This window comes from Kogia breviceps, chromosome 2 (assembly GCF_026419965.1).
Source record: "Kogia breviceps isolate mKogBre1 chromosome 2, mKogBre1 haplotype 1, whole genome shotgun sequence".
NCBI lineage: Eukaryota > Metazoa > Chordata > Mammalia > Artiodactyla > Physeteridae > Kogia > Kogia breviceps.
Genome location: NC_081311.1, coordinates 29,257,519 through 29,283,790, shown reverse-complemented (window position 1 = coordinate 29,283,790; position 26,272 = coordinate 29,257,519). Strand labels below are relative to the sequence as shown.

At 44.9% G+C, this 26,272-nt stretch overlaps 1 protein-coding gene across 5 annotated transcripts in view; it reads left to right on the top strand.

Moving 5' to 3' along the window:
• The window catches only part of CNNM1 (cyclin and CBS domain divalent metal cation transport mediator 1), a 55,735-nt gene extending 36,960 nt beyond the window's left edge, over positions 1-18,775 (top strand). For 2 of the 5 annotated variants that reach the window (XM_059054695.2, XM_059054694.2), the window contains 5 exons: positions 7,018-7,181; positions 14,007-14,190; positions 14,344-14,493; positions 15,250-15,351; positions 16,351-18,775. In XM_059054695.2, coding sequence (XP_058910678.1) covers positions 7,018-7,181; positions 14,007-14,190; positions 14,344-14,493; positions 15,250-15,351; positions 16,351-16,430 — 680 coding nt within the window. In that variant the 3' untranslated portion in view covers positions 16,431-18,775. Of the gene's footprint in view, positions 1-7,017; positions 7,182-14,006; positions 14,191-14,343; positions 14,706-15,249; positions 15,352-16,350 lie in introns of those variants that run through there. The other 3 variants (XM_067024887.1, XM_067024886.1, XM_067024885.1) reach the window with 2 other exon arrangements.
• Positions 18,776-26,272: the final 7,497 nt, after the last annotated feature.

The following is a 26,272-nucleotide window of genomic DNA, read 5'->3' as shown; positions in this document are numbered from 1 at the left end:
ACAGCCCAATTTCCCATACCCTCTACATCTGTTTCCCTCATCCCAGTGCTTTGGCGATGATTCTGAGGCCCCACCATAGCCTCAGGCATCAAGAATCCAGTTATGTTTCACTGTCTGTATAGTGGACCCTCAACATTCAAAAGGCTCTGTTCTGAGACCTCAAACCCCCAAATTTGCAACTTCAGAACTACTTATGTTGATTTCTACTGTCTCACAAATCACATTTTTCCATCAAAAACCATCTGGTTCCCATGTTTATCTGTACGAGACGACTTAATCACCTTCTCAAATTTCACCAAAGTTTTCTCTCTTACTTAGTGGAGATTTTCCACCAAGAAATGAATTTTTTTCTTGCTTTGTGAGAGCTCATGCCTTCATGATGACTACAGGAGTACTGTCAATGGGAGATGCCAGTCTGGTACCCTCCCCAGCTAAGTGGTCACCCCCATATGCCCATAAAATTAGACATGACCACATCATGGACCTTCAAGATCCTTCCCATGTGAGGAATCTTGGTGAATGAAGAACATGCTATGAAGTTTCAGCAGAAAGGAAAGATGTACATTTTTAAAAGATTTTCAATGAAAAGGATCAAAGCATTAAAAAAAAAGAAAAGAATGAAAGCATGAGAGCAGGAGTATATTTTTTTTTTAAATTAACCCTCAGTTAACCAGACAACCTAGTTAATTATAACTTCCTACTTGTAAGAAGGTTAGTTCTAGTTCATTGGTATTTATTATGAAAATTAAGGTGACTCATTTCTGCTGTGCAGTCCCCCTAGGAGGTACTGAGTCTTCCGATCCAACTCTGGCTGGTGCCATGTGCTCCTGAGAACTCTTTTAACCTTCCCCCACCTTTTCCATGACTGTGTGTGTTCAACCCAATAGGAAGCAGGGGAGAGCAAGGGCAGCTTATTCCCACCCTTGGTTTAACTCTGCAGATTGGAGCAGTGACGGGCACAGCAGGAGAAAATGAGAGATGGGAACGTTCTGCTTCTTCTTTGGCTCTTTTCTTCCCACATTCTTCTGTCTCATCTCTTTCTGTAGCCAACTGCCAAGCTTTCCTAGCGACCGGGTGACATCCCCAGGACCTATACTTTGGTATTTCCCAGTAGCCCTTGCTTCTGTTCCATATCAGCAGAAGAATCCTCAGTCATTGGATTTTTATGGAAAGCAGTTCTGGGCACACTCTGGTCCCATACTTGATTTATGCTCCAGATACATTCATTTACATATATTATGTCTTACCCCCATCTTAGATAAACCCTGGAAGTTAGGAATTATTGCTGGGCAACGATAGGTAAGGAAACAGCTCTGAGAAATTAAGCTGTTGGGTCACTGTCAAAGGTGTAGTAAGAAGATAGAGGGATGAGGACTGACATCCAAGTCTCTTAGGTCCTGTTCTAAGCGGGGACCTTGCTGCCCTCTGAACGTGGATGTGTTGTGCCCTCTAGAGGGCTATGACTTGTTTGCATTTTGAAAACAGCTGTGCTAATGAACTAAGGTGCTCCCTCTGGGTTGAGGCCGGTGGTCCCTACACAAAATATTGCCACCATGACCGATAGGCAGTTTCCTTCTATCTGAGCCTTATTTGAAATAAGGAGAACAGAGTGGTGTGTGGATTACCTCGAGTGTGGTGTAATTAGCCAGATTTGCAGGTGCTTTCATTTAAAAACGAAACTGCTGAGAGTACACGGCCCCACTGCTGATCTCCCCAGATTCACCCCTTTTTTCTTCTCCCAACAGTGGAGACGATTCCAAGTTCCCCATGACAAAGGCAGGAGAGAGGTCGCAAGCAAGGGTCCTTTTTCAATGCCCAGTTGTCCATCTGTAATGTACTTTGAGATCAGTGAGGTTAGTTTTTTCCCAGAATATAAAGGGAGTACCTAAAAATAATCTTTTTACTATGTGAAATGTGGTAAGTGGAAATATTCCTTTGGGTCGGCTCTTGCATAGTAAGCATTTGGGAACCATTAAAGCTCCATGTAACGTGAGTGAGTTCATCTGGACTCCTAACTTGGGCTGATTTGCAGAGTTCACATTGTAGCTTTGACAGAGAGCTTTTGGCATTTGGTTGTCTGATGTTGACTATTACCCCAGAATGATGAATTTTAATAATCCTAGTTTGTAATCCTATAAGCCTATGTAATTAAATTCCCCCATCCAGTTTAGAGAACACAGATGCCCCGTGGCACAGTGACAGTGACCAGAGCTGTTCCTCCCCATCCCTCACTGATGCTTTGAAAGATGTAAGTGAGCAGCTGCTGAGCCCTACCTCCTCTCAAATCCCCAGCCTGAAAAGGGGAGTCAGATGTTCTTCTGTATCATGGGTCCTGCTCCTGTGATAGAGTTGCGAAAGCTCTCCAGACATAGGTGTCATGAGTAAAGCAGAGCTGTGCATAGGTTTTCAGGGCCCCTGCCTATCAGTGCAGAATGAGGGGAGATTCCATCCAGTCCTAATTGCAGTTTAAAATCCTCTTCCTCCCCTCCTCCCACCCCGACCCAATTTTACCCCAGTGTCTTCTCCACCCAACCTCAGTAACTCCAACTTGCCATCCAGAACAGATATCTCTTGCAGACTGACCACGTGGAGTCTGCAGGAATGAGGTCTGCCACACTTCTCCACAGCACTTGGGGGTCTAGAGCAGGAAACCCTGCCCTCCCCCAGGGTTGCCCTCCTGCCAGTCTCTCCAGGGCCAGCTTGCGGGTGTGATGTAAGAGCAAGAGTGGGCAAGGGATACGTCGGAAGCTTGGCCTGGGCCCTGTTGAGGGGTCCTGTGGTCAGTTTCACGCTGATCTGTCGCCTCTTAGACCTCTTTGCACTGTGCTTCGGATTCTCCTTCTCTCTTCACTCCCCATAGCTGTGCCTCTGTGCTCTTAGGAAATGCCAGGGGGAATTATACAACTTGAACTAGTTTGCCATGCTGCCGGGACACTCGTCTGTTACTGATTTCTTCTCTTTTTTTTTATTAAGAGCATTTCCATTTCCCTTGCTCAGGAACCTTTTGAGTGTATATGCACAATTACCAAAATGCCAAGTCATCAGCATCCTACCTGTTGAGGAATGTAAGGCTCTGGGACACAAAAACGTTGATCTTGCACAACACTCAGATGAGCTGGGACTTTCTCTGTCATGAAATGAGGATTCCTTTGTCATTTAAAAATTGCTTTTATATACCCGACCTTTGTAAGACAGTTGTATCTTCTGCTGGTGTTGGGAATCCTTTGGGATTTTATGAATAAAGCTTCAAAAGCATTGTGTTTACTTTAAAAAAAAAAAGAAAAAAGAAAAAGACACTGTCTTTCCTCCCAGCACAACAGTGATGTCGCTTGTGTTTGACACATGGGTCCTTGTGAGTGACAGCAGGGTGACATGCTTGTACTGGGTGCCAGTGAAGATGAGAGCTTCAGGGAGATCAGGGATGAAGCTGTTTCCTCTGTTTCCAACAGGGAGTAGAATTGATTCAGGCAGAAGTTGTTTAGTAGATACCATAGGGTTGGGGTTCCCTATCAGCCTCCCTGACCCTATCTTGAATTATGACATATAAGGGATGAGGCTGTAGAACAGCAGATGTGGGGTATGTGAAGCACATGTCCCACCAGGCAAGGTGGAGGGTTATCAAGGAGCAATGGTCACTCCTCAGGGTAACTGAAACCACAAACGCCTGCTCACACTGTCTCTCTCCGTTCCAAACTGAGTTGGGGATAAAACCCACCAGATCAAGGTGTGATTTCCAGACTCTGCTCACACCAAAGAAGCTGCACTCCTGCACGACTGCCTGCCCCCCTTTTCCACAACAAACAGCCCTGAGGAAACACCACCGACTTACTTAGCCAGTCACCACCTCAGAACAGCCACAGTGGGCCTAGGCAAGCCAGACCTCATCTGTTTGTTTTCAAGGGATCGAGACCAGACGTGAAATGGGCATTTTTCTGCCCAATGTTACTGCTGTTTACAGTCACCGTGGTGCTTCCGTCTGTTCTCCATGGCACCATCACTGTCCCTCTCAGTCCCTGGTCACTCTGGTGTCACCCAGCGGATAAGTAGGAGACCTGACTCCAAGACCCCCCCCCCCCGTTTCACATGCTCTTATTAAACAGACAGACAGAACGTCTTGATGCTCCCTGCGGCCTCTTCCTCAAGTTATGGGGCCAAGGCCTGAGGCTTCTTGGTGCCCTTGGATTCTCACTGCACACTATTTAACGCTCCAGTGCATTTCTGAAGTGTTCTTCTCCCCACCCCTCACTTCAAGAAGTCAGCTTCCCTAAAATGACTTAGGTTGCAGGGGGAAAGCCTTCTGATTCCAGGGTGATTGAGAACCCTGAAACCTTTTTCAAACAAAATTTAGATTCTAAATTAAAAACTCCTTCAGGGATTCTTAGGTGCTGATTTGTTCATTCTGTACTTTTTTATTGAGTGCCTGCTCTGGGCCAGGCACTGTGCTAGGTACCAGATGTACAACAATGACCAGAAAAGACAAGGTCTTTGCCCTCATAGAATTTATCATTGAACTGAGTAGGCATTACAAATAAATGCAAACATGTAATTAATTAAAATTTGTGAAAAGTGCTTTACAGAAATGAACAGGGGACAGTGATAGAGGAAAATACGGGTAATCTTCTTAGGGTGGCCAGACCAGGTCTTCAGAGAAGGCAGTGTTTCAGCTGAGACCTAATGACTGAGAAGTGAGAGCAGGGACGGGAATGGTGCTAAAGTGGGGGGAGGGGGAGCAGGGGAAATGGCATCTACTGAGGTGGGTATGCTTACATGGTTGAGGATCCGCAGGGTGGCCAGTAAGCTAGAGCAGAGCAAGCAGGCGAGGAGAGGGAGCCCCAAGATGAGATCAGACAGGAAAGCAGGGCTCAAGTCTTAGGGGGTTTAGGGGTCACAGCAAGGAGTATGGATTTTATTGCGATTCAACAGGAAGCTGATTTGTGTTTTTAAAATGTGCTTTTGACAGCTGAGGTGAGAACAGATTATGAGATTATAACTGGGGAGACCAGACTGTGGTCCAGGCGAGGGTGACGGTAAACTGGGACTTGAGTGGAGACAGAGGTTGGGGCAGATGAGTTTATTATGTCGGGGAAGTGGAGACTTGATGCGGGGCTGACAGATTGGCAGGAGTCACGGGAGACTCCCAGGTTTCTGGTTTAAGTAACAGCATGTATGTGAATGACACTTACTGAGAAGGGGAGGACTGGATGTGGGACCCTTAGTTCTATAATCCGATCAAGGCAGCGATTATTCTGGCTCTAATGAGAAAATGATTCAACCTATTGTCATTTTGCTCTTTCCACTGCTACATGGTTTGCCAGACAACAATAACAGCCTGGCAGCTAAACAGATCGACAGACCTCCAGAAGTCACTCCAAATAGATGCTAATCATTTTGATGGATGGCAGCATTATCGTAAGAGACAGAATTAAATTCCCAAGGTTCTTCCCTGAAAGAACCAAGGAGCAGAGTCTCTGAGGAATCAGACTCTTCATTGGAGCCCCTGAACTGAATCTGTGTTAGGAGAGGCTGACAGCCTCCCATTTCTCTTTTTTGGGAAGAAATGAAGAGTGGCGTCAGTTGGGAAGCAGAGGGGTGGGAGGGGCTTTGCGGTCTCTCATTCAGGGTTATTCTGTGGTGGATATAATGGCTAGGGTCACCTTAAGAACCTCTCTTCTCTTCTGTTGATCCTGGGAGGGTAGTTCACACAGTCCATTTTGAAACCAAGTGATGTGGTCTTTTTTTTTTTTTTTTTTTTTTCGGTATGCGGGCCTCTCACTGTTGTGGCCTCTCCCGTTGCGGAGCACAGGCTCCGGACGCGCAGGCCTAGCGGCCATGGCTCACGGGCTTAGTTGCTCCGCGGCATGTGGGATCTTCCCGGACCAGGGCACGAACCCGTGTCTCCTGCATCGGCAGGCGGATTTTCAACCACTGCGCCACCAGGGAAGCCCAAGTGATGTGGTCTTAATTGAACTTTCCCAAGAAGTGGTTCTTGAAAATGGAAAAAGAAGCTGGCTCTGAACACTTAAGAGGCCTTTGACAGAAGGCTTGGGGGGTTATTCCAGCCTCCGGCCTTTGAGCCTAGAAAGAGCCCCGCCCTAGACCCACCCTTTAGGGAGCCTCACTTTGGCCATCCTCAGCTCCACGCCTCTCTGTGGGGTAAGCAGTTCACAGAGCCAAAGGGATGTACCACCCAGAGCTGTGTTCTTCCTTCTAGACCACGTTTCAGGTATGGGAGTCCTGAACTCCCCACCCAAACAGCTCTGGGAGACCGGGCCAGGAAGCCCTAGGGCAGAGCTGGTTCTCCCCCTACAGCCCATTTTCCAGCACAAAACTCTCAAGGAGCCTCATCTGGCCTGCTAGGTTTTTAAGAAGTTATATTTGTCAAAGACAAGGCTAGAACATATTTTAACAGTTTATTGATGTGATTTAAATAGCTATCCACATGGTTTACGGGCCTCCACTTGTCCCCGGCCCTGCCAGTGTTGGCACCTGCGTCATCCCCTCTGAAATGCCTCACCACGCTGAGGGCTGCTTACCTGTGCTGCGACAGGTGGTTTTCAGGGCAAACCTAAGGCCTCAGCCTTCCTAAAAGAAGGTTTGTGAATGGAGTTTATATAAAAGAACTCACCCCAATAGAGGGTCTCATGGTCTGGGGTAGCAACCCACACTCACAGAAGGGTCCTCATCTCCTGCACGTACCCCAGAACCGAGAAAGGCAGCGGCCCACGCACCTTCTCTCTGCTAGAGGTCGTGTGGAGCAGGAGGAGCCTGAGCTGAGTGGAGCCACGAGGCCTTAGGTATTTGCTCCCCGTGAATGGAGCAGCCAGGCACTTTCCTGGGCTCTGATGGGAGGGGAGAGGGCCCAGTCCGACACTCGGTGTTGCCATCACCTAAACGTACTGCGAGACCTCGGTAAACGACACCCCTTTCTCTCTCTCTCCCTCTTTCTGTTCCCCTCTCCTTCCTCCCCACCCCTCCCTCCTTGCCTTTTCTCCCTCTCCTCTCTCTCACCCTCTGCAGTAAACCGGTCCCCTTCCCGCTGCAGCGGGTTGAACCGCTCCGAGTCTCCGAGCCGTGAGCGCAGCGACTTTGGGGGAAGCAACACCCAGCTGTGCAGTAGCAGCAACAACCTCTACACACCCGACTACTCAGTCCACATCCTCAGCGACGTGCAGTTTGTGAAGGTAGCTCCCCAGGGAGGGCTGTCCCCTCACTCCCAGCCAGCAGCATGCTGTTCCCACTGTTCCAAAATAATGCTGCGTGGCAATTGCTCCCTGGCTTTCTAAAGGCCCTGGTTTTGGTTAGCTTTATCCTCTTCATTATTTGTCCCCGTTATTGTTCCTTTGTTCGTTTGAACCATGATGGTTCATTAAGATCTCCTGATCCCCATTTTTCATTGGGGAGAAACTGAGGCACGAAGCAATAGGGAATTAGCTTGCCCGAGACAAGCTGCCGGCAGAACTGTTTCCTTTGGATGCCCCGCCATTGGCACCAGGTTGATTTTATTTATTCAAGGTAAATTTGCAGGTGATTAATAAACCAAGGGTACAGAAGAAACCATGCTATGATTTTACATGTGGATAAGATTTTACGTATTAATATTTAAAGTCTAAAACACAATTCTATTTAAAGTCTAAAACACAATTCAGCCTGTATGTTAGCCGAAAATATTTTGTCATTGAAAATATTATTATAACCCCTTGCTGTCACTGAGCTATTTGAAGAGAGCCGCTTTGCAAGTGCAGTAGAGAGAGGCAGCAGTGCTTATTGCCTTGTAATTAAGGAGTAGAGTTGTTTCTTCATACCCCTCATTGAGATTGGTAGACAGAAACATTCTAAGATTCCCTCCTTTCTCTTGCTTTGATAGGTTTTATTTTGTTTGTTTTGTTTGCTAGCATTCCACAAACCATCACACACTTGGCCTGAGATCAGAAGGGAACCCATTTACCCAAGTCTGACTAAACACCCAACGCACTCACTTGGTAACAGTCATCCCAGTTGCAGGCCGGGTGAGAGGTGTATGGAAATCACAAAGGTGGGAGAAGGTCCTTTCCTTCTGTTCAGAACACTGATTTGAGGGTGGTGTGTGCTGGCTGGCTTTCGATGTTCCAGAACTCTGCAAACACCCTGAACTAAAACCCAAGAGCATTGAGAAAAGTAACCGTGGAGAAAAGGGGTCACTCATGGGGGGGGGGGGCTGGGACAATGACTGTTGGTGGGGTGCTGTGTGCCATGCACTTTAAATCCTTGAACGAATTTCCCACTGAGTCCTACAACCACCTTAACAGGTAGGTACGTGTCATCCCCACTTTATAGACGACGTGGGAGTTTGAGGAGTATAAGGTCACGTGGCTGGGACATGGCAGAGCCAAACTTCAGATTGAGTCTCTCTGTCTCCAGAGTCGAAGCCTTCGAGTCCTTGGGCTTTGGGGAGAGTTTAGGGAAATCAGAGCTGACAGAGCCCGGGAGAAGTGCTTTGGGCACTAACCCAACAACACGCACGGTGTGTATGACTGTGGACACTTACTAGTCTATCGTGACAGTGAGAATGAACCTCAGAAAACCGCAGCCCACGATTCTCCTCCCTCTTGCTTCCAGCCCTGAAGCCCTCTCATTGCACGCCTTGCTCAGAAGTGGAGGTAGGAAAAAATGGGAGAAGTGAAATTCTGCTATACTAACTCTTAGTGGTTTGTAGTACTGGGCACATGGTTTGAGGGAAAAGAAACTGAATGTCGCTATATGAGTCCGTGGTTCAACAGATATTTACTGACTACCTGCTCGTGCTTGGCACTGTATAGGCATCAGCGAGATACCATGGTGGACAAGACAGCAAGCTCCTACCTTTCTAGAGCTTCCATGCTCCTAGGGGGAGAAAGATGATAGACAAGTAACTACATAAATAACCTAGGTAATTTAGGCGAGTGATGAAGGCTATGAAGGAAATAAACTGGATCATGGGATAAACAGTGATTGGGCAGAGTTGGCAAGGAGGCTGCTTTAGAAATGGTTGTCAGAGCAGCCTGAGAGAGCAGGTCTCTTTTGTTGAGACCTGGAAGCGGGTGTGGAGAGAATGTTCAAGATAGAAACAACAGAAGCAGGAAAGAGCTTGGTGGTCCAAGGAGGATCTTTGTTCGGGCGCATTATGCGCAAAGACGAGGCGATGTGAGTTGGGAATGGAGTGCTGGCAGCAGTGTTGCCTGGCATCTTTAGGCCAGAGTATGGTGTCTGGATTCTGTTTTAAGTGCATTGGGAATTTTTGTTAAGCTTGTTTCTCAGGTCTTTCCATTTGTCTTAGTCCATTTGGGCTGCTATAACAATTACCATCAACCGGGTGGCTTAAACCACAAACATTTATTTCTCACAGTTCTGGAGACTGGATCTCCAAGTTCAAGGTGCTGGCAGATCCAGGTGCTGTCTGGTCTAGTGAGAGCCCACTTCTTGGTTTGGAAATGGCTGTCTTCTCTTTGTATCCTCATATGGCAGGGAGGAGAGAGAGAGGAAGAAGGCTCTCTTCTTATAAGGACACTAATCCCATTCATGAAGTCTCCCCCTCCTCATGACCTAATTACCCCCACCTCCTAATGCCATCACCTTGGGGGTTAGGGTTTCAGCATATGAATTTTGGAGGGGACACAAACATTCAGTCCATAACGCCATTTATATCTTAAGTTGAGAAAATCTATATGAGGCTTTGGGGAGAAAAGTGAATTAGATTTTGAGGAGTGGTGTTTAATGAGCAACTGTGATGAGCCCAGAGTTTTTTGAAACATCTCTGGGAGTGCATAGATTGGAGAGCACTTTCAGGAGATGGATCTGGCAACTCCTCAAAGAGGAATGTGTTAGGATAAATACCTAACACTAAGATTGTAAGGATTTTCCTAAAACTTACAGTTGATCTCATATATCCACCCCTAAAACATAAGGAAAGGGAACATTCTACACATAACAAGGAGCATAAAAGGGAAGTCTCTTCCCTGACGTGAGCCAGTGAGGTGTTGAGAACTCCAAATCTGAGGTCAATTCTCAGGTGCACGTGTCGTCCTTTTTCTCAGGCCAGAGGACCTTGCTGTGACTAGGGCAGCCAAGCATCACAGCACATGGTCTGTTTTTCTACCTAAATATTTTGAAATTGAGAAGACTACATGTCAAAAGTAGAAGTTGAGGGGAGGACAGAAACAGTTAAAGCATAATTCAGAAACCTCTTTCAACTTGTTGGCTCCAGTCTCTTAAAAACTTCAGTTGCAATGGGTTGTTCTACAGAAGGGGACGTTGTGAGTTCAAGCTCTTGTTTAACACAAGGGTTTGATTTTCTCTTTTGTTTTTTAATGTAAGTTATCAATAAGATGATACAGTAAACTGACGCTGAGATTGTTTTCCTCCTGACTGAATGGACTTTTAGAGCCATGTTCAGGCTGCTCTTTTACTCACCTCCTCAAACCCGCCTTTTTTTAACATGAAGAGAGTTTTTGAGGAAGCTCAAGGGGTGATTTCACTGGCCAAAGCCCCTGTGACTGTCTGCAAGGGCTTTTCCTGTCCAACAGACTAAGTTCTAGAACTGTTCATTAAGTCCAGTAGTAATTTGAGTTCAAGATAAAATTAGAAAGAAAGGTGTATCCAGTGAGTATCTGGGAAAGGTATTAAAGCCATGATTAATAGTAGTTAATAAGTTATGAAGGTACCAAAGAATCCTTATGAATTTTTTAAATGTATTCTATAAGTATCATTTTTAAATTAAGAATATTTGGCAGATGTCGTATAGACTGAATTGTGTAACTGTGGCCAAGATGCCCCATCACCGTCTGGTGGCAGAATCTCTAAATTGCAGAATCGTGTTTTGAGGGATGAATAAACCACCTGAAAGTTCAAAATGTAAACAGAACATCATAAAATGATTGGAAGCATCACGCTGGCTGAAAGGTTAACTTCTGGACACACTGACTGCTAAGTCAAAATGTCCCAGAGGGTACCCTTAACTCCTATTAGCTTCAAGATAAACAGGTCTCCATTTCCTACGTAATTTAGAGGATGCTTGAGTTCTTAACTGGCCAGAGTATAAGGCAACTTTAACTCAAGCTATTGTTAAGAAATGGTTGTAGCTACAGCAATGAAAAAAGAATAAGAACATATTGTCTTTTGAACAGTGGTTAGATTCCCTCAATGCCAATCAGTAAGTATTGGTTGAGCATTAAGGCTGGTTCTAGGCACCATGACCAATACTCAAGAAATACAGTTGGGGAGAAGAAACATAAGTCAAATGACAGTAACCAATGCAGGGTGGTATCTGATTGATTACAAAATCGTATGGCACTTTATTTTAAGCACTCATTTGTCTGGAGAATATACTGGACCTTTAAGAACTGGGAAAGAATAAGAGGAGAGTGAAGGCAATGCCAAGAGCGAGGAGCGGGGAACACTGATAAATAGGGGTATGGAAGGCAAGTGAACGTGGCGCATTCAAGGAATGTGAAAGAGGAGCTGAGCTGGACCAGTGGTTCTGACTGGCAAGCAGTGGGACACTATGGCCATGCAAGGCTGTATTATCAAAACTGGGCAGAGCCGTTTAGTTGATCTGCTGGACCATCACTGTCTGATACAGTAGCCAGTTGCCACATGTGACTGTTGAGCGCATGAAATGTGGCTCATCCAAATTGATGTTTGGTAAAATGTCAAATAATGGTTTGGCCAAAAAGTTCATTCGTTTAGTGAATACGTTGTTCAATAAAGTTCTTCGTGAAAATGAAAAATGTGTCTTTTAGTCTCACTTAAAACCAAACAAACTTTTTGGCCAACCCAATACATATTGAATTCCAAAGACTTGGTACAAAGATGAATGTAAGATTCCTTATCAAGTATTTTATATTGGTGACATGTTGAAGTGAAGTTATTTTGGATACATTGGGTCAAATGAAATATGTATTATTAAAATTAATTTCACATGTTTGTTTTTACCTTTTAAAAATGTGACAACTAGAGAATTTTAATTTACCTATGTGACTCACATTATTTTTCTCTTGGACAGTACTGTAGTACGTATTTGTGAGCTTCATAGGTGAACAAGGGGAGGGAACTGACAAAAAGTGATGCTTGAATCTAGAAGTGCAGCTGGGGAGATTCCCTGAATACATTTCCAGAGAGGTCGCTTCTCAAATTTCTTTCAAGGTGACACATTGACATGGTATTTGTGATATTTTTTTTAGCTTAAAAAGAGGAAGCAGTGTGAAAGCAAGGCTGTGAGATGCCTAGAGCAGGTAACCAATGGACAGTGCCTTTGTCTTGAATAGACGGTGTGTTTCACACCATATTTTCTAGGCAAAGGGTCTTCTTTAACTAAACTGGAAGCCAAATCTAAACTAACTAGTTAAAAGAACCCAAACAATAATATCAAGTGCTTTGCTGGGCTTATGAAGTGTCATTTAGGAAATTTTCCTGTTCAAGCCAGGAGAACCTGCAAGACTCCAAAGAAAGCTTCACCTTTAGAAACTCATGGGCACATTAAAAAATTGAGTTTTGATGATAACCTTGGCTCAGACCATGTGCCAGCTTCTCTTCAGTCATCTGATGCCTATGGACCCCCCAAAAACACAGCAGTTTTGGGGGGACCTCCCCTAAAGTTTTGTGAAAGGCAGCCTCCGTGGGGGTGTGAAAGGCAGCCTAATGCAGCCAGGTGTGTTTGCAGTGTATAGAGCTGAGCTCAGATGATTTCCCCTGGAGAGCAAGAGTAAAGGCCCTTTAAAGTGAAATGCCCAGATTGCAAGGGGCGCCATTATCAGACCCTGGAGTTTCCCCTCTGAGAACTTGGAGTTCCACATTCCCACTTCATCTTCCATCTCCCTGGCCCCAAAGAATGAATAGCGCTTTCCCAGGCAGAACACACATCACATGGCTGGGACTCTGAAGGCTTGCTAACTGTCAAACCTTAGGCAAGTCCCCCATCTTTCTGGACCTCATTTTCTTATTTGTAAAATGGGTATCACAAGACCTCTCATGCCTACCCCATGCAGTCATTGTGACCAAAGGAGATAACACATTCCTAAGTGCTCTGTGAGCCATAATGCACAGTATGGCTGGAAGGTTCCATCCTCATATCCCAGCATCTGTCTGCAAAAGCAAGCTCTCCTGGGTAACATTAGCACTAGAGCTTTCACCAGCATCTGAAAATCTAATCATCAGTTCCATCTCTTTAGGATATTTGCAGAACTTTCAGTAATATATAGGATTTCCAAAAATAAAGAAATAACCCAACGATGTTTTAAATAAAAAATTGAAAAGAAATTGCAAACGAGTTTTGTGAAAACGCTATCAGGAATGAGTTTGTTACTGCAAGTAAATTTATTTGTGAGCTTCCTGGTCATAAAAGGAAAAAGGGGAAACCAAGTGGGTATTTGAGTTCTCATCTAATATAAGAAAGTATATAATTCATCTAGAGAAAGGAGCTTATTCCTGGCACTAATTTCATGAAGGATTTATCAGATGGATTCCTATATGACTATGGAAGCCATCAGAAAAAAATAATAGTAATTGGCTTAATCGGTGGTTTTGCCAGAGTTTATGTTCTTCGTTTGGAGGTTTCTTATTTCAGCCCTTGACACAGCTGGGGGTCTTGCTCTTGCTGAGTCCCCACTGACTGCCCTTTAGGAAGAGGGACCTTGGCAACAGTATAAGCCTGTGTTTTAAACCTCTCAGTGGGCAACCACCCTGCTAACTGAAGATGCCCTCCATCCTCTCCTGGGTCTCGGGAGAAGGCTTGGCTCCGCCAGGTGCAAGAGTCCAGAGCCGATAAAAATGAACAGAGGGAACTCTGGTGGCAAACAAGCAAAGGGGTCCCCTCATTGTCCCTTAACTGCTGGGCTGGTACAACTTGGGTAAGGCCCCCAGATCATAGATCCCGGGCCACCAAGGCCAGGGGTTCCCAAGCACCTTAGCGGGGCTGCTTCTGAGCTCAGGGAGGCAGACTACATCCAGGGAGGGCTCTGCCCAGCTCCTCCTGAGCTTGCGCCCCTTCCTTCCAGATCACACGACAGCAGTACCAGAATGCGCTCACCGCCTGCCGCATGGACAGCTCACCTCAGTCCCCCGACGTGGAGGCCTTCACTGACGGAGACTCCACCAAGGCCCCTATGACCCGGGGCACACCCCAGGCCCCCAAGGATGACCCTGCCGTCACCCTCCTGAGCAACAGGAACAGCCTGCCATGTAAGTCAGTTGGGAGGATGATGGACCAGGCTACCGTGGGGTAAGGACAGCCCTGCCTTCCTCCTCAGTCCTGCCCAGAGCTGCTATCTTGTCCTCATGGGGCCCCAGGTCTTCTACAAAGCAGGGAGGTGATGCACTCACTGTCCTCCCCAGGCAGCCGTTCAGATGGGCTGAGAAGCCCCGGTGAGGTCGTGTACCTGAGGATGGAGGACATGGCCTTCACCCAGGAGGAGATGACAGACTTCGAGGGGCAGAGCACACAGCAACTCTCACTGTCTCCTGCAGCTGTTCCCATGAGAGCAGGTCAGGGAGGGAAACTGGGCCCTGCAGGAACAAGTGGGGGTGGGTGTCAAGGCCACCAGGTGCTGGGATGGCCCAGGGTGAGCCATGGGAGGGAAGTCTGGGACCCCTGTCCCCATGTAAAACTTCCCACCTCCTTATTCCACCAGGGAAGGGAAACTAAGGCTTACTGTGCACTTACCATGCGTCAGACCCATCTTAATCCATTCTCCTAGGAAAACAGTGTGTAGGACACTGTTAGCTAGGTTTCCACCTGGATTCAGATCCTGGCTTCTCCACTTAGGAGCTCTGCAACTTTAGGCAAGTTATTTTAACCTAAGACTAGGTTTCCTTATCTTAACTCCACTTAGGAGCTCTGCAACTTTAGGCAAGTTACTTTAACCTAAGACTAGGTTTCCTTATCTTAATAGATATGTTTCCTTATATTAGTAGATATAAGTCAGAGTGGCTAGCTCATGAAGTAGCTTTGAGCATAAATGAGATAATGTTTACAGGAGGGCACATCATAGTACTTGGTACCATGCTCCCTAAATGTTAGGTATCAATAGTTATTATTAGGCCTAATTTACGGATTAGGAAACTGAGGTCAGCCATCACTCTTACTGACAAGGCTCATCCCTTCCTTTGGGCCCCAGAGACTAGCTAGTAATCTGGTTTTGAACTTTCACTTGCTGAGGAACATCAGCCAAAACACCCTACCTGGATCCCTGGGTGTGTAGGTGGAAAGACTTGTGTTCTTTCTTCTTTCCTTTCTCTCAGCATCAGATAGTGAATGTTGTCATATCAGCGTGGACACAGAGACCAGCCGCTGCAGCAGCAGCTTTGAGGAATCCATGGGCCAGAAGTTGCTGAGAACCTTGAGTGAGTAGCTAGCTCTGCACCCAGATGAAAACGGCCCACCAGCTGGTTAGTACAAAAAACATGTTGGGATCTTATTCCTGGAGGAGGAACCATTGACTCCTGTTGGGAACCCTAATGAGGTACAGTTGTGGAAACCCGTCATAGGGCTCAGGCGGTACTACACCTTTGATACTTTGGGGAACTGTCCCACTCAGTGGTGGTCGTCTAGGACAGGAGTCTGCAAACCATGGCCACAGATCAAATCCTGACCTCCCTCCCCTGCCCATTCCTGTAAAAAATACTTACTGGATCATAGAACCCCCTTGTTACTGATGGCCACAATGGCAGAGTTGAGTAGTTGCAACAGGGACCAAATGGCCCACAAAACCTAAAATATTTACAATCTGGTCCTTTAAGGAAAGAATTTGTGTTTGGGACACTCAATAAAAAGGAAAGCAACAAGGTGAAAAATACTCCTTCCTAAAAACAATGGAGCTGGGAACAGAGTGCCCTTCCATCCTTGAGGGCAGTTATATAATTACCCCCACATACCCCAGTGCAGAAGGGAGGTTGCCTCTGATCTAGAGAATGTAGGTCCCTGGGTGGGGGGCAGGGGGGCTCCCAGCTACACCCACCACCCCTGGCTCAGGGACATCCAAGTCCGTGAGACCAGTCCTCTCTCCGAGGGTGTCCGGCAGTCATTTGAGCTGGGGATGGGGAGGTGTGATCCGGAGGCATGTGGGCTTCGCTCAGTCCCCTCCAGGAAATCTCCATTCCATTGGCACTAGCCTGGGTGTGTGGCTGTTTGGAGATGTCATCTCAGGTGGAAGGTGCAGCCTAATCCTTCAAGATGTAAATATGCTGATGTCAGCACCAGGAGACAATGCAGGTTACTTCTGACAAACTATCAAGGGCTTTGTCTCCATTCCTGCTTCTATTTTGAAGAAAGCTTAGACCACCGAGAGAGTATCAATGTCCTCCCAGTCTTGAAGATTGATCCTTACAAGCTGTGTTTTTCAGGTGGTCGAAAAAGGAAGAGGTCAGCAGATGGAGAGAGAACCTCTGAGGAGAACTCCAACTTAACCCCTCTCATCACATGACAGGGCAGTCAGCGTTCACTGGGTGCGTGAGACTCCAGAGCTTTGGGGAGAACCCATCCTCCCATCATCTGCTTCTCCCCAAGGCCTCCCACAGGTGACAGAGCGTTCCGCTTTCCTTACCACCTCTTCACCCCTAGCTGTCAGTTTGGCAGATTTTCCCTCATTCCTCCAGTTTGACTCAGAGCCTTGCGGTAGCCATAACGGAAGGAGATGCCTCAGTGGAACATGCTAGAAATGGTCTTATCCACAGCACAGTCTGGGACTGGAGAAGAAATGACCCCAGGCTGACAGTGCCACTCGAGGATCCCTGATGCCCTTTTGTTCTTTGGTGTCCCCTGGCACTATATTTCATACTTAGCTTAGGTCAAAAGGTGCCACTGGCAGACGGGCACAAAGGAGGCTGAAGCAGCAGATAGGAAGATCAGTTCAGGAGACGCACCAAGAATTCCTCCAGAACATTAGAGCAGCGGGACAGTCACGTTGGCATGTGAAGTTACAGGACAGAAAACTGTCAGTGACCAGTTTCCTGTTAGATAAGGGTTCCAGCAGCCTGGGAGGTGTGTCTCAGCTGGAATGGAAAGAATGTGAGATGGAACCTCAAGTCACTGTACTTCCCAGGGACACATCTGTTTTGGCTCCTGATCAGTACTCATCAATCCAACAATAAATCTGCTCTGGAAGAGGAGAAGCAGGGAGCAGAGAACCCCATTTGGGAGCCAGAGATGGAACTTCAGGTTTTAAGTTCAAAATATATATATATGTGGAAAGTTTTTAGCCGTGACGAACCAAAGAGTGCCCAGGTCGGCCAAGAAGGATGCAAGCTCTCATGGGACTTCAGTGTATATTACACTGGAACACTGAAGAATCACTCTTCTTTTTTCATCCATTCCCCCCACCCCCACCCATTACTCCACTCCAGCAAGTCAGCTGAGTGTACTTTATTCTAAGAACGTACTGATATTAGATCTCTGGTTTTTCACCTGATGTTGGGGCAGGTGCAATTCCAAGCATCACCACCAGATGGCAGGATGACTGCACAGACCTACTTGAAGAACAAACTCGTTCTGATCCGGAACCACACAGCCAGCCTTAGGGAAAATGTGGAAGTAAGTGAAGGTTGTCTTTGGGACACCTGCCCCCCTTTCTGATGTATATCCCACCCCTAGATCAGGGATCCAGTGATACAGTGCTACCTGCTCATCTCCAAACCATTGCCTAACTTTTCTCTGGGGTATACCATTCAGGCTTCCCTTCCCTTCCTCCAAAACCATTACTCTCACCTCCCCTGACACATTCAATCAATAATCACATGGGGAGCGGGGAGGCTGATAATTCCTCTGGGTTATTTGCATCTCAAAAGAAAATACTACCCAGAGGAACCTTTAACTCAGGGGGTCCTTAACTTGGGGTCCATTGCTCCGGGGGGGGTCCATTGTTGGACTTCAGAGGGTCTATGAAACCCCTAACTCTGTCAGAATTTAGTGTCTGCGTTCTTATGTGTGTTTTCCAGAGGGCTAAACCTTTCATACGATTTTCAAAGGTCTCAGATCCACACAGTGTTAAAACCCACTATTCTAACTAGTGGAACTTTCAGCTCAGAGTTTCTGCAGTGCAGAGTGAAGTGAATACTGGGTAGTTTGAGACAGATTTTTAGTTGTAAATGGTCTTCTCAAGTGTCCGTCAAATTGATAGGGAAAGCTGGCACCCACCACGTGGAAGTTGTCAGAAACCCTTGACACACACTGTGGTACTGTACAGCCTACACCCGACATAATTTGGTCCCCCTCCCCCACCAAACTAGAGCAGGTGTTGCCAACAGGAGGGCCACAGCATGTGGAAGTAGACTTTCCAGCTGGAGATGCCTTTTTCAGCAATGTATTATTGACTTCACATCCCTTGCCTGGCTCTGCCTGAGGCTCAGCAATGCATGACTTCTTGTAGATAACTCACAGCTACCACCCACCCCCAACACCTACTCTTGCCTGGTAGAAATAGGCAAAGTGTCAGCCCTTGGTGCTGGGTGCTCCGACCTGAACCAGTAAACGGTGAGTTTCAAACAAGGACTGCCATCATGCAGTCGTCTTGCCCAGCTGGCCACTGGCCCGAGGGGGCCTGCCTGTCTAGTCTTCCTTTCATTACCCCTTACGCCACTGCTGCTGCATTAATCCATCCCTTTGCAAAATCCCTAAGGAGCCTGTCACCACTCCCCTCCCTATTCCCCACCCCAACCCAAGATTTTCTTCAGATTAAAAAAAAAAAAAAAGAGGATTTTAAAATAAAGCATTTTTGAAGGCTCAATAAACTGTAAATAACTTTTAAATAAAATAAAAATGCTTTTCCTGGAACGTGGCTCTTTCCCTTGCCCTGGCATCTCAGTGTTCTGACATGGTTTCACTTGAGGTGCAGTGTGGGTGGTGCACACATATAATTATCTTACCTGAGGCCCACCTGCCTAAAGAGGCACCCCTCTTGAGACCAGGTGTGAGGTTGCAGGTAAGGTTACAGAAAAGCCCTCGTGCTCTGCTTTGAGATATCAGATGGGTAAGATGTTGCAGAAACAAATGCCAGAAATGGAAAGTGAAAGCCAAATGAGAAGCCAGAGTGTGACTTCTGGACAAGGAAGAAGCACAAGGGTGATAATGAGAAGGGCTGGCATTTGCCAGAGCCCCGTGATGTGCAAGGCACTGGGCTGGGCGCCTTCTAAGTTCAAGGTCTTGGGGGCCAAACCCAGTTTAGCACTTGAGACAATGTGCTGGTCACACTGGCTCACTTCTGTAGGCCCTTTGGAGAGGAGCAAAAGTGGCCTAATTTCAGCACTTTCCAGCCAACGGCTGGGAAAATGAACGAGGGAGCGGGCAGGGCTTATTGATTAGTTTTAAACCAAGGCAGGAGCGAGGGGACAGCCAGACAGGTGGGCACAGGTGTTGGGGTTTTTAAGGTCTTTGCAGAGGGTTGAAATCTGACACCTACTACCAAAGTCTCCAACCACCACACAGGACAATTAGCGAGTGACCTGCACCAGTATGACCCGTGATTCTTCCCAGGAGCCTCCATAGTCTGTTAAGTTCATTAACAGCAAATAAATGATACAACTATTTTGCTGAGGGTTTTATGTGCCAGGTCTTGTGCTAAGCAGGTGTGCGCTGTGAACCTCAGAGGTAGGACTGGTCCACGCTTGTGAGGAAGCATTCACACCCCTAGGCTCCACAACTTCCTGGCCATGGAAACTTGAGCAATTCACCTAACTGTTCCCAGCCTATTTCATAGACTGTAAAACAGGGACAGGCTGTGAAACTTCCTTCCCAGAGTGGTTTTGAGAAAGAAATGAGCATGCCTGCATGTGAGAGACACGGAGAAGGCCTGCACTAAAGAAACCTGTGTAACTCACTAAGCATGGCTTTTCCCAGACTTGTTCAGAGCCCCCGCTCGTGGGGAAAAAGAACACGCTGTTGGGAATATATGTAAGAAGAGAATGAAGAAAGGCAGATTCCCATTGAGACTGGGGCTTTTATTTTTATTTTTGGCTTAGTCGGGTCTTAGTTGCGGCACATGGGCTTTCTCTCTAGTTGCAGCGGGCGGGCTTAGTTGCCCCATGGCATGTGGGATCTTAGTTCCCCAACCAGGGATCAAACCCACATCCCCTGCATTGGAAGGCGGATTCTTAACCACTGGACCACCAGGGAACTCCTGAGATTGGGGCTTTTTTAAATAGTAAAAACATTTGAGAACTTTGGTAGGTACACTTGGACTTAAAGAAGTGTTTTCAACCGGTTTTTCATTAGCAATCCCCCTAAAGACAAAAATTAAGTTCAAATTCTCCCCAACAAGAGAAATTAAATACCCAGAAATAAGATTTTGTCAAGTAAGATTGTGCTTTGCAGGACTACAAAACCACTTTAATATCTCGGACTTTCTTTGTCCCCGTGAACCAATTTTTAGCCCCTCTCTAAGGGGTACTATCACCTTTGTTGAGAATTCATGGTTTAAAGCTGTATTTCGGAAGAATGATAGAAGACTGACAAAATGTAGAATCATTGGACTCCAGTTTTGCTCATCTTCCCTCATGAAGGGCAAGCATCTTTAAATAGGAAGAACAAATATTGACAGAAAGAAAAATAGAAATAAAGTAATGAAGAGATGAGTGCAAGGTCATCTCATCACTTGAAATCTGTTCCCATCCACCAGACCCAATCATGCACCTGCACATGTTCTCTGAAGGACTGCTGGGGAGCCAGCCAGGTGGTGAAGGATCTGGAAACCATAATCTGTGCTCAAACACTGCAGAATCTTGGAGGGAAGAGTTTCACATGCAGAAGCAAAAACAAGAGATAACAACCACTACTCTCAATTGATGAAAAGTCAACAATTAGAAGTGCCAGTAGACTTAATGTCTGTGGTTTAAAGGAAGAGAAGAGGGGGACTGGGTGAGTAGGACAGATGGAGATCAAATTCTGGATCAAGGTAAAGATCTTTGTAATGAAAGTGCTCCATCAGTAGAATGGGATGTTTCACCAAGCATCGAAAGAACCCAACCCACAGAGGGCAAACAGAAGCAAGAAGAACTACAATTCTGCAGCCTGTGGAAGGAAAACCACATTCACAGAAAGAGAGACAAAATGAAAAGGGAGAGGACTTTGTACCAGATGGAGGAACAATATAAAACCCCAGAAACACAATTAAATGAAGTGGAGATAGGCAACCTCCCAGGAAAAGAATTCAGAATAATGATAATGAAGATGATCCAGGACCTCGGAAAAAGAATGAAAGCAAAGATCGAGAAGATGCAAGAAATGTTTAACAAAGACTTACAACAATTAAAGAACAAACACCTATGGGATGTAGCAAAAGCAGTTCTAAGAGTGAATTTTATAGCTATACAAGCCTACCTCAAGAAACAAGGAAAACCTCAAATAAACAATCTAATCTTACTCCTAATGGAACTAGAGAAAGAAGAACAAACAAATCCCAAAGTTAACAGAAGGAAAGAAATCATAAAGATCAGAGCAGAAATAAATGAAATAAAAACAAAGAAAACAGTAGCAAAGATCAATAAAACTAAAAGCTGGTTCTCTGAGAAGATAAACAAAATTGATAAACACTTAGCCAGACTCATCAAGAGGGAGAGGACTCAAATCAATAAAATTAGAAATGAAAAGGGAGAAGTTACAACAGACACTGCAGAAATAGAAAGCATCATAAGAGACTACTACACGCAACTCTATGCCAATAAAATGGACAACCTGGAAAAAATGGACAAATTGTTAGAAAGGTATAACCTCCCAAGACTGAACCAGAAAGAAATAGTTAATATGAACAGACCAATCACAAGTAATGAAATTGAAACTGTGATTAAAAGTCTTCCAACAAAGAAAAGTACAGGGCCAGATGGCTTCACAGGTGAATTCTATCAAATATTTAGAGAAGAGCTAACACCCATCCTTCTCAAACTCTTCTGAAAAATTTCAGAGGAGGAACACTCCCATACTCATTCTACGAGGCCACCATCACCCTGATACCAAAACCAGAAAAAGATACTACAAAAAAACAAAATTACAGACCAATATCACTGATGAATATAGATGCAAAAATCCTCAACAAAATACTAGCAAACAGAATCCAACAACACATTAGAAGGATCATACACCATGATCAAGTGGGATTTATTCCAGGGATGCAAGGATTCTTCAATATCTGTAAATCAATCAATGTGATACACCATATTAACAAGTTGAAGAAGAAAAACAATATGATCTTCTCAGTACATGCAGAAAATGCTTGTGACAAAATTCAACACCCATTTATGATAAAAACTCTCCAGAAAGTGGGCAGAGAGGGAACCTACCTCAACATAATAAAGGCCATATACGACAAACCCACATCAAACATCATTCTCAATGGTGAAACACTGAAAGCATTTCCTCTAAGATCAGGAACAAGACAAGGATGTCCACTCTCACCACTATTATTCAACATAGTTTTGGAAGTCCTAGCCACGGCAATCAGAGAAGAAAAATAAAAGGAATACAAATTGGAAAAGAAGAAGTAAAACTGTCACTGTGTGCAGATGACCTGATACTATACATAGAGAAACCTAAAGATGCCACCGGAAAACTACTAGAGCTAATCAACGAATTGGTTAAGTTGCAGGATACAAAATTAATACACAGAAATCTCTTACATTCCTATACACTAACAACAAAAGATCAGAAAGAGAAATTAAGGAAACAATCCCATTCACCATTGCAACAAAAAGAATAAAATACCTAGGAATAAACCTACCTAAGGAGACAAAAGACCTGTATGCAGAAAACTATTAAGACACTGATGAAAGAAATCAAAGATGACACAAACAGATGGAGAGATATATCATGTTCTTGGATTGGAAGAAGCAATATTGTGAAGATGACTATACTACCCAAAGCAATCTACAGATTCAATGAAATCCCTGTCAAATTACCAGCGGCATTTTTTACAAAACTAGTACAAAAAATCTTAAAATTTGTATGGAGACACAAAAGACCACGAATAGCCAAAGCAGTCTTGAGGGAAAAAAATGGAGCTGGAGGAATCAGACTCCCTGACTTCAGACCATACTACAAAGCTACAGTAATCAAGACAATAAGGTACTGGCACAAAAACAGAAATATAGATCAATGGAACAGGATAGAAAGCCCAGAGATAAACCCACACACCTATGGTCAACTAATCCACAACAAAGGCAAGGATATACAATGGAAAAAAGACAGTCTCTTCAATAAGTGGTGCTGGGAAAACTGGACAGCTACATGTAAAAGAATGAAATTAGAACACTCCCTAACACCATACACAAAAATAAACTCAAAACGGATTAGAGACCTAATTGTAAGACCAGACACTATAAAACTCTTAGAGGAAAACATAGGAAGAACACTCTTTGACATAAATCACAGCAAGATCTTTTTTGACCCACCTTCTACAGTAATGGAAATAAAAACAAAAATAAACAAATGGAACCTAATGAAACTTAAAAGCTTTTGCAAAGCAAAGGAAACTACAAACAAGATGAAAAGACAACCCTCAGAATGGGAGAAAATATTTGCAAACGAATCAATGGACAAAGGATTAATCTCCAAAATATATAAACAGCTCATGCAGCTCAATATTAAAAAAAAAACAACCCAATCCAAAAATAGGCAGAAGAACTAAATAGACATTTCTCCAAAGAAGACATACAGATGGCCAAGAAGCACATGAAACGATGCTCAACACCACTAATTGTTAGAGAAATGCAAATCAAAACTATGAGGTATCACCTCACACCAGTTAGAATGGGCATCATCAGAAAATCTACAAACAGCAGACACTGGAGAGGGTGTGGAGAAAAGGGAACCCTCTTGCACTGTTGATGGGAATGTAAATTGATACAGCCACTATGGAGAACAGTATGGAGGTTCCTCAAAAAACTAAAAATAGAATTACCATATGACCCAGCAATCCCACTATTGAGCATACACCCAGAGAAAACCATAATTCAAAAAGATACATGCACCCCACTGTTCACTGCAGCACTATTTACAATAGCCAGGTCATGGGAGCAAGCTAAATGCCCATCAACAGACAAATGGATAAAGAAGATGTGGTATATATATACAATGGAATATTACTCAGCCATAAAAAGGAATGAAATTGGGTCATTTGTAGAGACATGGATGGATCTAGAGACTGTCCTACAGAGTGAAGTAAGTCAGAAAGAGAAAAACAAATATCGTAGATTAACGCATATATGTGGAACCTAGAAAAATGGTACAGATGAACTGGTTTGCAGGGCAGAAATAGAGACACAGATGTAGAGAACAAACGTATGGACACCAAGGGGGAAAGTGGAGGTGGGGTGGTGGTGGTGGTGGGATGAATTGGGAGATTGGGACTGACATATATACATACTATGTATAAAATAGATAACTAATAAGAACCTGCTATATAAAAAATAAATTCAAAAAAATAAATAAATGAACATATAATGTCAGCATGTAAAAGGTGCTGTGGGAAAAGAAAAAAAAGAAAGAACTCAACCCCCCAACCCACCCCAGTTGAAAGTGATGAGTCAGGGACAACATAGAAGAGACACTTGCACTGGGAGAGAGGCTGGAGTTAATGATTTCTAAGACCCCGATCATCCTTCAAGACTGTAGGATTTTATTTCTTCAGTCTTGAGGCTGGGTAAGTACAGGGCTTGCAGGACTGTGGTGTGCAGCCCAACACGGAGTGTTCCTGATTTGCTGACTTAACAAATTTACAGGACAGTGCCATGTACCTACACTCCGGGGGCTCCAGTTTCTAAGCCTCAGAGTGGTCCCCAGGCTGAGGTGTTTGGTGTCCCCACCCCCAGCCCAGAAGCCTCCCACTTTAAGATGGCCCCATGACTCATAGTCCTTTAGCTACTTTGAGCCTCAGCCTCATGTAAGGACTGGGTGTGAAGTCTCTCTGGGTTATTTGTGGTAGTTGTGAGGATTAACTAAGATAATGCCTATGAGTTCTCAGTAAACATTAGATTCCCAGATTCCAATTACTTCCCACTGTCCTCTGTTCCTTCCAGAATCCTCCACTGTGACATGAGATCTGTCCAAACAAGGCTTCCAGCCACTGTTGGTCGGATATGAGGAATGGAGAGGAGCTCTTACCTTGCCACTAAGTAAACTGTATTTCTAGTAAAACTGGATTCTTGGGGAAAGATTTGTGGTTCTACCCTTGAAAGGCAAAGGGGCTGTTGTGCCATTTGCCAACTCAGGAACCATGAGGAGGTATATGGTGTCCCATTCCTGGCAGATCCTGAAGAAGGAATAGGGAAGAGTGGAAGACTGAAGAGACAGGTATTTTGAGGAAGGGAGAGGCAGGTGTAGGAGGCGGCCTCGGGTGTATGTGGTCACCCAGTACCTTTTGGAGTCACAAAGAGTTCCAGATTAGGCTTCAGAAAGACTGAATTCTGACAGAGAAAGCCATGTAGGCTACTCTGCCCTTGACACTGAGCGAATCACAGGCTACGCTCTGAGCCCCTGAGAACTGCTCCGTACTCACCCTTCCTGCTTTAGGAGATTCAGAGAGAATAAGGCACAGCAACAGGGTAGAGTAATAGCTTAAACTTATGGACTCTGGACCCAGACTTCTTGGGTTCAAATCCTAGCACCTATTAGTCATGTGACTAATATTAATATCAGGCAAGTTACTTGATTTACTATGCTTGTTTTCTCCTCTGCAAAGGGTGATGATAACATTAGTACCTACCACACTGATTTATCGTTGAGGATTAAGTGAACCGATACATACAAGGGCTTACAATAGTGCCTGACAATGGCAAATTGTATTCAGTAAATGTTAATTTTATTAATAAAGCCTCTCCTCATGTTTCCTTTAGATACATAATTTTTAAAGAAAATATCAGTTACAGGTTAAGCACTTCACCATCTCACTCTCTTTCTCCTCACTGGTAACCACTTCCCTGAGATTGATCTGTACCTTTCCTACCTATATTTAAAATGCTTATTACATATGTATGTATTCATAAGCAACTACAATATGCATCACATTTTAAGAAATGGTATTATAAATGGCATCTCATTTTACCTTTCATCCACTCAAAATTATGTGTGAGCTTTACCCTCATTGCCACACACAGCTCTGGTGCCATGTCCAGTCCTGTGACTGTACTGGATGTGGGGTGTTGATGTACCCCCTACTGATGCACACTTGTGTTTTCATCTCTTCACTGTTACACTGTGCCCTGGTCACTCCCATGGCTCTCTCCAGGTGCACACGTGAGTTTCTCTAACGTGCATACATAAAGTGCATATTATTCCTTGCTTGTA